The sequence below is a fragment of the Vanellus vanellus genome, assembly GCF_965231255.1.
Source record: "Vanellus vanellus genome assembly, chromosome: 33".
NCBI lineage: Eukaryota > Metazoa > Chordata > Aves > Charadriiformes > Charadriidae > Vanellus > Vanellus vanellus.
In genome coordinates, this window is record NC_138938.1 from 126,115 (window position 1) to 138,100 (window position 11,986).

Here is an 11,986-nt window from a genome sequence, read left to right on the forward strand (position 1 = left end):
GGCCACCCCTTGGTCCATTCATTCACTGACCTTCCAAACCACCTCTTGGTCACCCCTTGGCCACCCCTTGGCCCATCCTTGGATCCATCCATTCGCTGACCATCCAAATCACCCCTTGGTTGTCCCTCAACCACCCCTTGGCCACTCCTTGGCCACCCCTTGGTCCATCCATTCACTGACCATCCAAACCACCCCTTGGCCACCCCTTGGTCACCCCTTGGCCACCCCTTGGCCAACCCTTGGTCCACCCCTTGGCCACCCCTTGGTCAACCCTTGGATCCATCCATTCGCTGACCATCCAAACCACCTCTTGGTCACCCCTTGGCCCATCCTTCAACCTCTCCTCCTCCAGCTGACCTGGGCCACCCCCCTCGGCTCCATCCTTCGTCCCACCATGAGCTTCGTGGAGCTGCTGGCCCGCCTGGGTGGGATGGGCCGCTTCCAGATGACCTACGTGGCCGCCCTGGCCATTCCGCTGCTCATGCTGGCCAGCCACAACCTTCTGCAGAACTTCACCGCCGGCGTCCCCGAGCACCACTGCCGACCTCGGCCCGTGGCCAACGACAGCCTTGGGGACGTCCCACTCTTCGTCTCCATCCCCTCCGACGGCCACCGCCGTCCCCAGCGCTGCCACCGCTACGTGGAGCCCCAGTGGCACCTCTTGGAGGTCAACGGGACGGCCAACGGGACGGCCAACGGGGCGGCCACCGAGCCTTGCCACGACGGTTGGATCTACCACGATGGCATCTTCGCTCACACCATCGTTACCGAGGTGAGGGGTGGCCCATAATCCCAGTTCCCCCAGTGGGGTGGGGTGGGGGACACAGATGTTCGGGTCTTGACGCCCCCCACGTCTTCTCCTGGTGGCAGTGGGACCTGGTGTGCGAGTCCAAGAAGTTGCGGCAGGTGGCCCAGTCCATCTACATGGCCGGGATCCTCCTGGGCTCCGGCCTCTTCGGGGTCCTCTCCGACAAGTGCGTGGCCAATCCGGAGCTGTACTGGGAGGAACTGGGAGGAACTGGGAAGGGGGAAAGGGGAGGGGTATGCACAGGGATGTCCTCTCCTCCTTCTGGCTCCTGGTGGCCCTGTGGCCCCAGGGTGGGGCTGTCCCAGTATGGCTTGTCCCACTGTCCCCAAGTCCCAGTATTCCCAGTGCCCATATTCCCCGTCCCAGTGTTCCAAAGGTCTTGTGTCCCCATCCCAGTGGCCCCAGCACCCCATATCCCCCGTCCCAGTGCCCCCAGCACCCCATATCCCCCATCCCAGTACCTCCAGCACCCCACAACCCCCATCCCAGTGCCCATGTCCCCATCCCGGTGGCCCCAGCACCCCCAGTACCTCGTGCCCCCATCCCAGTGCCCCATATCAGCATCCCAGTGCCCCATGTCCCCCATCCCAGTGGTCCCAGCACCACTTAACCCCCATCCCAGTGCTCATATCCCCCATCCCAGTTGCCCCAGCACCCCACAACCCCCATCCCAGTGCCCCATGTCCCCATCCCAGTGCCCCCAGTACCCCACAACCCCCATCCCAGTAGCTCCAGCACCCCATATCTCCCATCCCAGTAGCTCCAGCACCCCATATGCCCCATCCCAGCACCCCCAGCACCTCGTGCCCCTGTCCCAGTGCCCCATATCAGCATCCCAGTGCCCCCAGTACCCCACAACCCCCATCCCAGTGGCCCCAGCACCCTGTCCCAGCAGGTTCGGGCGCCGGGCGCTGCTGACCTGGTGCTACCTGCAGCTGGGGGTGACGGGGGCCGGGACGGCGGCCGCCCCCACCTTCGTGGTCTACTGTCTCTGCCGCTTCCTGACGGGGTTGGCCATGGCCGGGGTGTCCCTCAACTCCGCCTCCCTCTGTGAGATGGGGACTTGGGGGGCTGGGCTCGGTCCTACCACCAACCTGACCCCACGGGAGGGACCTGGGGGGCTGGGCTCGGTCCTACCACCACCCCGACCCCATGGGAAGCACCCAGACATCCAGGCTCCAACCCCACCACCGTTGACCCTTGGGAGGGACCTGAGCTCCACCATTGATCCTCGGGAGGAACATGGGCTCCACCACTGACCCTAGGGACCCTTGGGAGGGACCCTACCTCCTACCCCACCACCGTTGACCCTTGGGGTGGACGTGGGCTCCAACCCCACCACCGTTGACCCTTGGGAGGGACGTGGGCTCTACCTTTGACCCTTGGGAGGGACGTGGGCACCACCGTTGACCCTTGGGAGGGACGTGGGCACCACCGTTGACCCTTGGGAGGGACGTGGGCTCCAACCCCACCACCGTTGACCCTTGGGATGGACGTGGGCTCCAATGCCACCACCGTTGACCCTTGGGATGGATGTGGGCTCCACCATTGACCCTTGGGAGGGACCCTACCTCCTACCCCACCACCGTTGACCCTTGGGAGGGACGTGGGCTCCAACCCCACCACCGTTGACCCTTGGGAGGGACGTGGGCTCCAACCCCACCACCGTTGACCCTTGGGAGGGACGTGGGCTCCACCATTGACCTTTGGGAGGGACGTGGGCTCAACCGTTGACCATTGGGAGGGACCCTACCTCCTACCCCACCACCGTTGACCCTTGGGATGGACGTGGGCTCCAACCCCACCACCGTTGACCCTTGGGATGGACGTGGGCTCCAACCCCACCACCGTTGACCCTTGGGAGGGCTCCGGCTCTCCCGTTTTGGCCCTATCCCACGGGACAAAACCCCCTTTCCTCCCACCCAACCTCCCTGGGTGCCGCCGGTCACCCCACAGGCATGGAGTGGATCCCGACGGGAGCGCGGGCGGTGGTGGGCACCATCAACGGCTACTGCTACACCCTGGGGCAGTTCGTGCTGGCGGCCGCCGCCTTCGGCCTCCCCCACTGGCGTTGGCTCCAGCTCGTCGTCTCCCTCCCCTTCTTCATCTTCTTCCTCTACTCCTGGTAGGGGGAAGGCGTTGGGGGGGGTGGAGGAGAGGACAACCCACCCCACCCCCCTTCAGATGTGTTGGGGGGGAGGGGGGGGGTCGCCCCGTAACCCCTCTCGCCCCACCCCAAAGGCTCTTCGTGGAGTCGGCCCGGTGGCAGGTGATTTCGGGGAGAGCCGACCTGGCCCTGAAGGGGCTGCGGAAAGTCGCCCGCGTCAACGGCAGGAAGGAGGAGGGGGACAAACTCAGCGAGGAGGTGACGGGGGGGGGGAGGGGGGGAGGAGGGGGGAGGGGGGGGGGGAGGGGGGGGCTGCCCGGAATACCCCCCCCACCCCCCCATCCCCCCTACATCCTCCCAATCTATCCCCTACAGACCCCCACGTCCCCCCAGATCCCCCCCAGTTCCCTTCTGTCCTCTCCTACATCCCCCAGATCCCCCCAGATCCCCCCCAGATCCCCCCAGTCTCCCCTAAATCCCCCCCAGTTCCCTTCTGTCCTCTCCTACATCCCCCAGATCCCCCCAGATCCCCCCCAGATCCCCCCAGTCTCCCCTAAATCCCCCCCAGTTCCCTTCTGTCCTCTCCTACATCCCCCAGATCCCCCCAGATCCCCCCCAGATCCTCCCAGTCTCCCCTAAATCCCCCCCAGTTCCCTTCCAGCCTCTCCTACATCCCCCCCACCCCCCGATCTCTTCCAGATCCCCCCAGATCCCCCCAGTCTCCCCCAGATCCCCCCCAGTTCCCTTCTGTCCTCTCCTACATCCCCCCACCCCCCCAGATCTCTTCCAGATCCCCCCCAGATCCCCCCAGTTTCCCTTAAATCCCCCCCAGATCCCCCCAGTCTCCCCTAAATCCCCCCCAGTTCCCTTCCAGCCTCTCCTACATCCCCCCCACCCCCAGATCTCTTCCAGATCCCCCCCCAGATCCCCCCCAGTTCCCTTCTGTCCTCTCCTACATCCCCCAGATCCCCCCAGATCCCCCCAGTCTCCCTTAAATCCCCCCCAGATCCCCCCAGTCTCCCCCAGATCCCCCCCAGTTCCCTTCTGTCCTCTCCTACATCCCCCCCACCCCCCAGATCTCTTCCAGATCCCTCCCAGATCCCCCCAGTCTCCCTTAAATCCCCCCCAGATCCCCCCAGTCTCCCCCAGATCCCCCCCAGTTCCCTTCTGTCCTCTCCTACATCCCCCAGATCCCCCCAGATCCCCCCCAGATCCCTCCAGTCTCCCCCAGATCCCCCCCAGTCTCCCCCAGATCCCCCCCAGTTCCCTTCCAGCCTCTCCTACATGCCCCAGATCCCCCCAGATCCCCCCAGATCCCTTCCAGATCCCCCCAGTCTCCCCCAGATCCCCCCCAGTCTCCCCCAGATCCCCCCCAGATCCCTTCTGTCCTCTCCTACATCCCCCAGATCCCCCCAGATCCCTTCCAGATCCCTTCCAGATCCCTCCAGTCTCCCCCAGATCCCCCTCATCCCCCCCAATTCCTTTCCAGCCTCTCCTACATCTCCCCCCACCCCCCCCAGATCTCTTCCAGATCCCCCCCAGATCCCTCCAGTCTCCCTTAAATCCCCCCAGATCCCCCCAGTCTCCCCTAAATCCCCCCCAGTTCCCTTCCAGCCTCTCCTGCATCCCCCCCACCCCCCAGATCTCTTCCAGATCCCCCCCAGATCCCCCCCAGATCCCCCCCAGTTCCCTTCTGTCCTCTCCTACATCCCCCCACCCCCCCAGATCCCTTCCAGATCCCCCCAGATCCCCCCAGTCTCCCCCAGATCCCCCCCAGTTCCCTTCCAGCCTCTCCTACATCCCCCCCACCCCCCAGATCCCCCCCAGATCCCCCCAGTCTCCCCCAGATCCCCCCAGTCTCCCTTAAATCCCCCCCAGATCCCCCCAGTCTCCCCCAGATCCCCCCCAATTCCCTTCTGTCATCTCCTACATCCCCCCACCCCCCCAGATCTCTTTCAGATCCTCCCAGTCTCCCCTAAATCCCCCCCAGTTCCCTTCCAGCCTCTCCTACATCCCCCCACCCCCCCAGATCCCCCCCAGATCCCCCCAGTCTCCCCCAGATCCCCCAGTCTCCCCTAAATCCTCCCCAGTTCCCTTCTAGCCTCTCCTACATCCCCCCCACCCCCCAGATCTCTTCCAGATCCCCCCAGATCCCCCCCAGATCCCCCCAGTCTCCCCTAGATCCCCTCTAGTTCCCTTCTAGCTTCCCCTGGTATCCCCCCAGATCCCTCTGATCCCCCCCAGATCCCCCCAATCCTCCCCCCCCCCGATCCCCTGGTATCCCCCCTAGATCCCTCTGATCCCTCCAATCCCCCCCAGATCCCTCTGATCCCACCTGGATCCCCCCCAGATCCCTCCACTCCCCACCCCCCCCCGATCCCCTGGATCCCCCTAAATCCCTCTGGTCCCCCCTAGATCCCCCCAGATCCCCCCAATCCCCCCCAGATCCCTCCAATCCCCCCCCATCCCTCCAATCCCCCCCCGATCCCTCTGATCCCCCCTGGATCCCACCCAAGATCCCTCCAACCCCCTCCAGATCCCCTGGATCCCCCTCGAGACCCCTGGTACCCCCCCTAGATCCTTCCGATCCCCCCCAGATCCCTCTGATCCCCCCCAGATCCCCCCAGATCCCTCCAATCCCCCCCCCGATCCCCTGGTATCCCCCCTAGATCCTTCTGATCCCTCCAATCCCCCCCAGATCCCTCCGATCCCCCCCGGATCCCTCTGATCCCCCCCAGATCCCTCCGATCCCCCCCCCGATCCCTCTGATCCCCCCTAGATCCCACCCCAGATCCCTCCAACCCCCTCGAGACCCCTGGTACCCCCCCCAGATCCCTCCAATCCCCCCCAGATCCCTCTGATCCCCCCCCGATCCCTCCAATCCCCCCCCGATCCCCGACCCCCCCCAGATGCCTCTGATCCCCCCTAGATCCCCCCCAGATCCCTCCAATCCCCCCCAGATCCCTCCAATCCCCCCCCCCCCCCGATCCCCTGGTATCCCCCCCAAGACCCCTCTGATCCCCCCCAGATCCCCCCCCCCCATCCCCTGGATCCCCCCCGAGACCCCCTGGATCCCTCTCGATCCCCCCCCCCGTGTCCCGCAGGCGCTGCGGGCACTGGTGCGCCGGGAGCCCCCACTGCCGGGGGGGGCACTGGCCGCACTGGGGCGCACCCCCGGGATGAGGACCGTCTCCTGCGGAGTCTCCTTCGTCTGGCAAGTGGGGCCGGTTTTGGGGTCAAACTCCACCTTTTTGGGGGGGGGGGGGTGTCAAAAATCCATCTTCTGGGGGTCAAAACCCAACTTGGGGGAAGGGGGGGGGGAGAACCTCCATCTTTCAGCAGCCAAACCCCATCTTTTGGGGGTCAAAACCCAACTTGTGGGGGTCAAACCCCATCTTTTGGGGGTCAACCCCCATCTTTTTGGGGTCAAACCCCCCCTTTTGGAAGCCAAACCTCACCATTTGGTGGCCAAACCACAACTTTTGGGGGCCAAACCCCATCTTTTGGGGGTCAAAACCCACCTTTTGGTGGCCCAAACCCACCTTTTGAGGCAAACCCCATCTTTTGGGGGTCAAACTCCATCTTTTTGGTGTCAAACCCCATCTTTTGGGGGTCAAAACCCATCTTTTGGGGGTCAAAACCCAAGTTGTGGGGGTCAAACCCCACCTTTTGGAAGCCAAAGCTCACCATTTGGTGGCCAAACCACAACTTTTGGGGGCCAAACCCCATCTTTTGGGGGTCAAAACCCACCTTTTGGTGCCAAAACCCAACTTGTGGGGGTCAACCCCCACCTTTTGGTAGCCCAAACCCACCTTTTGGGGCAAAACCCATCTTTTGGGGGCCAAACCCCATCTTTTGGGGGTCAACCCCCACCTTTTGGTGGCCCAAACCCACCTTTTGGGGCAAAACCCATCTTTTGGGGGCCAAACCCCATCTTTTGGGGGTCAACCCCCACCTTTTGGTGGCCCAAACCCACCTTTTGGGGCAAAACCCATCTTTTGGGGCCCAAACCCCATCTTTTGGGGGTCAACCCCCACCTTTTGGTAGCCCAAACCCACTTTTTGGGGCAAAACCCATCTTTTGGGGGCCAAACCCCATCTTTTGGGGGTCAACCCCCACCTTTTGGTGGCCCAAACCCACCTTTTGGGGCAAACCCCATCTTTTGGGGGTCAAACCCCATCTTTTTGGTGTCAAACCCCATCTTTTGGGGGTCAAACCCCAAGTTGTGGGGGTCAACCCCCACCTTTTGGAAGCCAAACCTCACCATTTGGTGGCCAAACCACAACTTTTGGGGGCCACACCCCAACGTTTAGCAGCCAAACCCCATCTTTTGGCAGCCAAACCCCATCTTTTTGGGGTCAAACCCCGACTTATGGAGGTCAACCCCCACCTTTTGATGGCCAAAACCAACCTTTTGATTTCCAAAACCCATCTTTTAGGGGCCAAACCCCAACTTGTGGGGGTCAAACCCCACCTTTTGGTGGCCAAAGCCCACTTTTTTCGGGTCAAACCCCACCTTTGGGGGTAAAACCCATCTTTTTGGGGTCAAAACTCAAGTTGGGTGGAGCAACCCCCACCTTTTGGCAGCCAAACCCCAATATTTGGGGGCCAAACCCCATCTTTTGGCAGCCAAACCCCACCTTTTGGGGCAAACCCCATCTTTTGGGGGTCAAACCCCAACTTGTGGGGATCGAACTCCACCTCTTGGCGGTGAAACCCCACCTTTTGGTGGTCAAACCTCACCTTTTTGGGGTCAAAGCCCAACTTTTGGGGGTCAACACCCAACTTTTGGGGGCCAACACCCAACTTTTGGGGGCCAACACCCAACTTTTTGGTCCCCGCGTGATCACGCCTGGTGGGTTTTGGGTTGAAACGTTGGGTTTTGGGGGCAGGTTCTCCACCAGCTTCGCCTACTATGGACTGGCCATGGATCTGCAGGGCTTCGGGGTGGACATCTACCTGAGCCAGTTGGTCTTCGGGGCTGTGGACATCCCGGCCAAGCTGGCCTCCGTGGTGGCCATCAGCTGTGTGGGCCGGCGGGTGGCCCAAGGTGGCTCCTTGGCGCTCGCCGGCATCTGCATCCTCGCCAACATCGTCGTGCCAACGGGTGGGCGCCGGGATGGATGGAGGGACGGTGGGAGCGGTGGAGGACTATGGGATGGAGGATGGAGTATGGAGGACAATGGGATGGAGGATGGAGGGATGGAGGACGGAGGGATGGAGGACAATGGGATGGAGGACGGAGGGATGGAGGACAATGGGATGGAGGACGGAGGGATGGAGGATGGAGGACCATGGGATGAAGGATGGAGGGATGGAGGACGGAGGGATGGAGGACGGAGGGGTGGAGGGATGAAGGACGATGGGATGGAAGATGGAGGGATGGAGGACAAAGGGGTGGAGGACAAAGGACAACGGGATGGAGGACAATGGGATGGAGGACGGAGGGATGGAGGACAATGGGATGGAGGACAATGGGATGGAGGACAATGGGATGGAAGATGGAGGACCATGGGATGAAGGACGGAGGGATGGAGGACAGAGGGATGGAGGACGGAGGGGTGGAGGGATGAAGGACGATGGGATGGAAGATGGAGGGATGGAGGACAAAGGGGTGGAGGACAAAGGACAACGGGATGGAGGACAATGGGATGGAGGACAGAGGGATGGAGGACAGAGGGATGGAGGACAATGGGATGGAGGACGGAGGGATGGAGGACAATGGGATGGAGGACGGAGGGATGGAGGACAATGGGATGGAAGACGGAGGGATGGAGGACAATGGGATGGAAGATGGAGGGATGGAGGACAATGGGATGGAGGACGGAGGGATGGAGGATGGAGGACAATGGGATGAAGGATGGAGGGATGGAGGACAGAGGGATGAGGGATGGAGGGATGAAGGACAATGGGATAGAAGATGGAGGGATGGAAGACAAAGGGATGGAGGACAAAGGACAATGGGATGGAGGGCAATGGGATGGAGGATAGAGGACAATGGGATGGAGGACAATGGGATGGAGGACAATGGGATGGAGGACAATGGGATGGAGGACAGAGGACAATGGGATGGAGGATGGAGTATGGAGGGATGGAGGACAATGGGGTGGAGGAAGACGAGGTAGAAGAATTAGGGAAGTTGGAGGGACAGAGAGTAGAAGGATGAAGGTTGGATGATGATGGGATGGAGGCACAGAGGGTGGAAGGATGGGTGGAGGTTGGAGGGATGGAGGGAAGCGGGAGGACAGCGGTGGAGATGGAAGCACGGAGGGATGAAGGGTCATCGGAGGGACTTGGGCCATTTGGGTGCGGAGGTGGATGGGGTTGGAGGACCCACTGAGGAGCCGGTGGGGGGCGGGAGGTGTGAGACCTCCCAACCTCGGCCCCAGAGCTGCAGATGCTGCGCATGGCCTTCGCGGTGATTGGGAAGGGGTCGTTGGCCGCCTCCTTCAACTGCGCCTACATCTTCACCGGAGAGCTCTTCCCCACCGTCATCAGGTGGGTGGTTGTCACTTCCCGGGGCTGCCGGCACCACAGCCCTCCCTCCGGCCACTCGTCCATCTGCCAAAGTCATCTTCCACCCATCAACCCACCCGCCCGTCCATCGACCACCCCGTCAACCCACCCACCAACTTCACAGTCCAACCACTCATCCATCCATGAGAAAATCATTCCACGCACCAGTCCATCCATCCACCCGTCCAATCACCTCTCCACCCCTCCATCCACCATCAAGCCCTCCATCCATCCAACCACCCCTCCATCCATCCATCATCAACCACTCCAACCCTCATCCCATCCATCCATCCACCCCTCCATCCATCCAACCACCCCTCCATCCATCCATCAACCCCTCCAACCCACAACCCCTCCATCTATTCAACCACCTCTCCATCATCAACCCCTCCAACCCTCATCCCATCCATCCACCAAACCCTCCAACCCTCAACCCATCCATCCATCCATCCACCCAACCACCTCTTCATCCATCCACCCCTCCATCCATCCAACCACCTCTCCATCCATCCATCAACACTTCCAACCCTCAACCCATCCATCCATCCATCCACCCAACCACCTCTTCATCCATCCACCCCTCCATCCATCCAACCACCTCTCCATCCATCCATCAACGCTTCCAACCCTCAACCCATCCACCCAACCACCTCTCCATCCATCCACCCACCTCTCCATCCATCCATCAACGCTTCCAACGCTCAAACCATCCATCCATCCAACCACCTCTCCATCAAGGACTCCAACCCTCATCCCATCCATCCATCCATCCACCTCTCCATCCATCCATCAACGCTTCCAGCCCTCAACCCATCCATCCATCCATCCATCCAACCACCTCTCCAACTATCAACCACTCCAACCCTCATCCATCCATCCATCCAACCACCCCTCCATCCATCCATCCACCCCTCCATCCATCTATCAACGCGTCCAACGCTCAAACCATCCATCCATCCAACCACCTCTCCATCATCGACTCCAACCCTCATCCCATCCATCCACCCACCCCTCCATCCATCCATCCACCCCTCCATCCATCCACCTCTCCATCCATCAACGCTTCCAACCCTCAACCCATCCATCCATCCATCCAACCATCTCTCCAACTATCAACCACTCCAACCCTCATCCATCCATCCATCCATCCACCCCTCCATCCATCCATCATCAACCACTCCAACCCTCATCCCATCCATCCATCCATCCACCCCTCCATCCACCCCTCCATCCATCCATCCGCCCACCCACCCGCTCCCTCTCCCTGGCACAGGCAGACGGGGATGGGCCTGGGGGGCACCATGGCCCGCGTGGGTGGCATGGTGGCCCCGCTGGTGCGCATGGCAGCCGACGTGACCCCGGTGCTGCCCCTCATCATCTATGGGGCTGCCCCCATCATCTCGGCCATCGCCACCTGCTTCCTGCCCGAGACCCGCAACGTGCCCCTGCCCGAGACCGTCAAGGACGTGGAGAGACGGTGAGGAGCTCCCCAGAGAAGTGTCCCCGGTCACCCCGAGAGACCCCGTTCCCCACCAGATCCCCTTTTTCTCCCCGATATTTTCGCGGTTGACAGGAGGGGGAAAATCACCATTTTTGGGGCAAGATTTCTTGGAGGAGCCCAAAAGGGTTTGGGGAGAGAAGGGCTGAAGGTTTTGGGGTGGGAAGAGTTGAGGGTTTTGGGGTGAAGAAGATCAAAGATTTTGGGGTGAGAAGGGATGAAGGGTTTTGGGATTGGAAGAGCGAAGGTTTTTGGGGCGAAGAGGACCAAAGGTTTTGGGGTGAAGAGCCAAAAGTTTTGGGATGTGAAGAGTGAAGGTTTTGGGGTGAGGGATGAAGGTTTTGGGGTGAGAAGAGTGAAGGTTTTGGGGCGATGGACAAAGGTTTTGGGGTGAAGAGGACCAAAAGGTTTGGGACGAGAAGGGCCAAAGGTTTTGGGGTGAGAAGAGTGAAGGTTTTGGGGTGACGGACGAAGGTTTTGGGGTGAAGAGGACCAAAGGTTTTGGGGTAAGAAGGGATGAAGATTTTTAGGGTGAGAAGGGTGAAGTTTTTGGGGTGAGGGATGAAGGTTTTGGGTGAAGAGGACCAAAGGGTTTGGGGTGAGAAGGGATGAAGATTTTTAGGGTGAGAAGAGTGAAGTTTTTGGGGTGAGGGATGAAGGTTTTGGGTGAAGAGGACCAAAGGGTTTGGGCTGAGAAGGGATGAAGATTTTTAGGGTGAGAAGAGTGAAGTTTTTGGGGTGAGGGATGAAGGTTTTGGGGTGAAGAGGACCAAAGGTTTTGGGGAGAAAAGGGAGAAAGGTTTTGGGGCGAGAAGCCTTCAAGGCTTTGGCGCAAGGGACAAAGGTTTTGGGGCAAGGAATGAAAGTTTGGGGGTGAAGAGGACCAAAGGTTTTGGGGCTGAGAGGGGACGAAGGTTTTTGGGGAGAAAGATTGAAGATTTGGGTGTTTTTTTTTTTTTTTCCTCTCCCCCCCCGACGCGGCGACAGAGCGGGTCACCTCAAGGACGAGGAGGTCACCGTCCCCCTGAGTACCACCAAGACCAAGGAGGGCGTCTGA

At 61.0% G+C, this 11,986-nt stretch overlaps 1 protein-coding gene across 1 annotated transcript; it reads left to right on the forward strand.

Annotated features, from left to right (window-relative positions):
- Positions 1-394: 394 nt before the first annotated feature.
- Positions 395-11,986, forward strand: LOC309682836 (solute carrier family 22 member 6-like; the record flags this gene model as incomplete). Its single annotated transcript, XM_082496926.1, is given in 11 exon segments — positions 395-772; positions 871-974; positions 1,704-1,858; positions 2,765-2,933; positions 3,050-3,173; positions 6,020-6,180; positions 7,695-7,735; positions 7,738-8,022; positions 9,305-9,413; positions 10,705-10,908; positions 11,917-11,986. Coding segments are annotated over 11 exon segments (1,800 nt in total).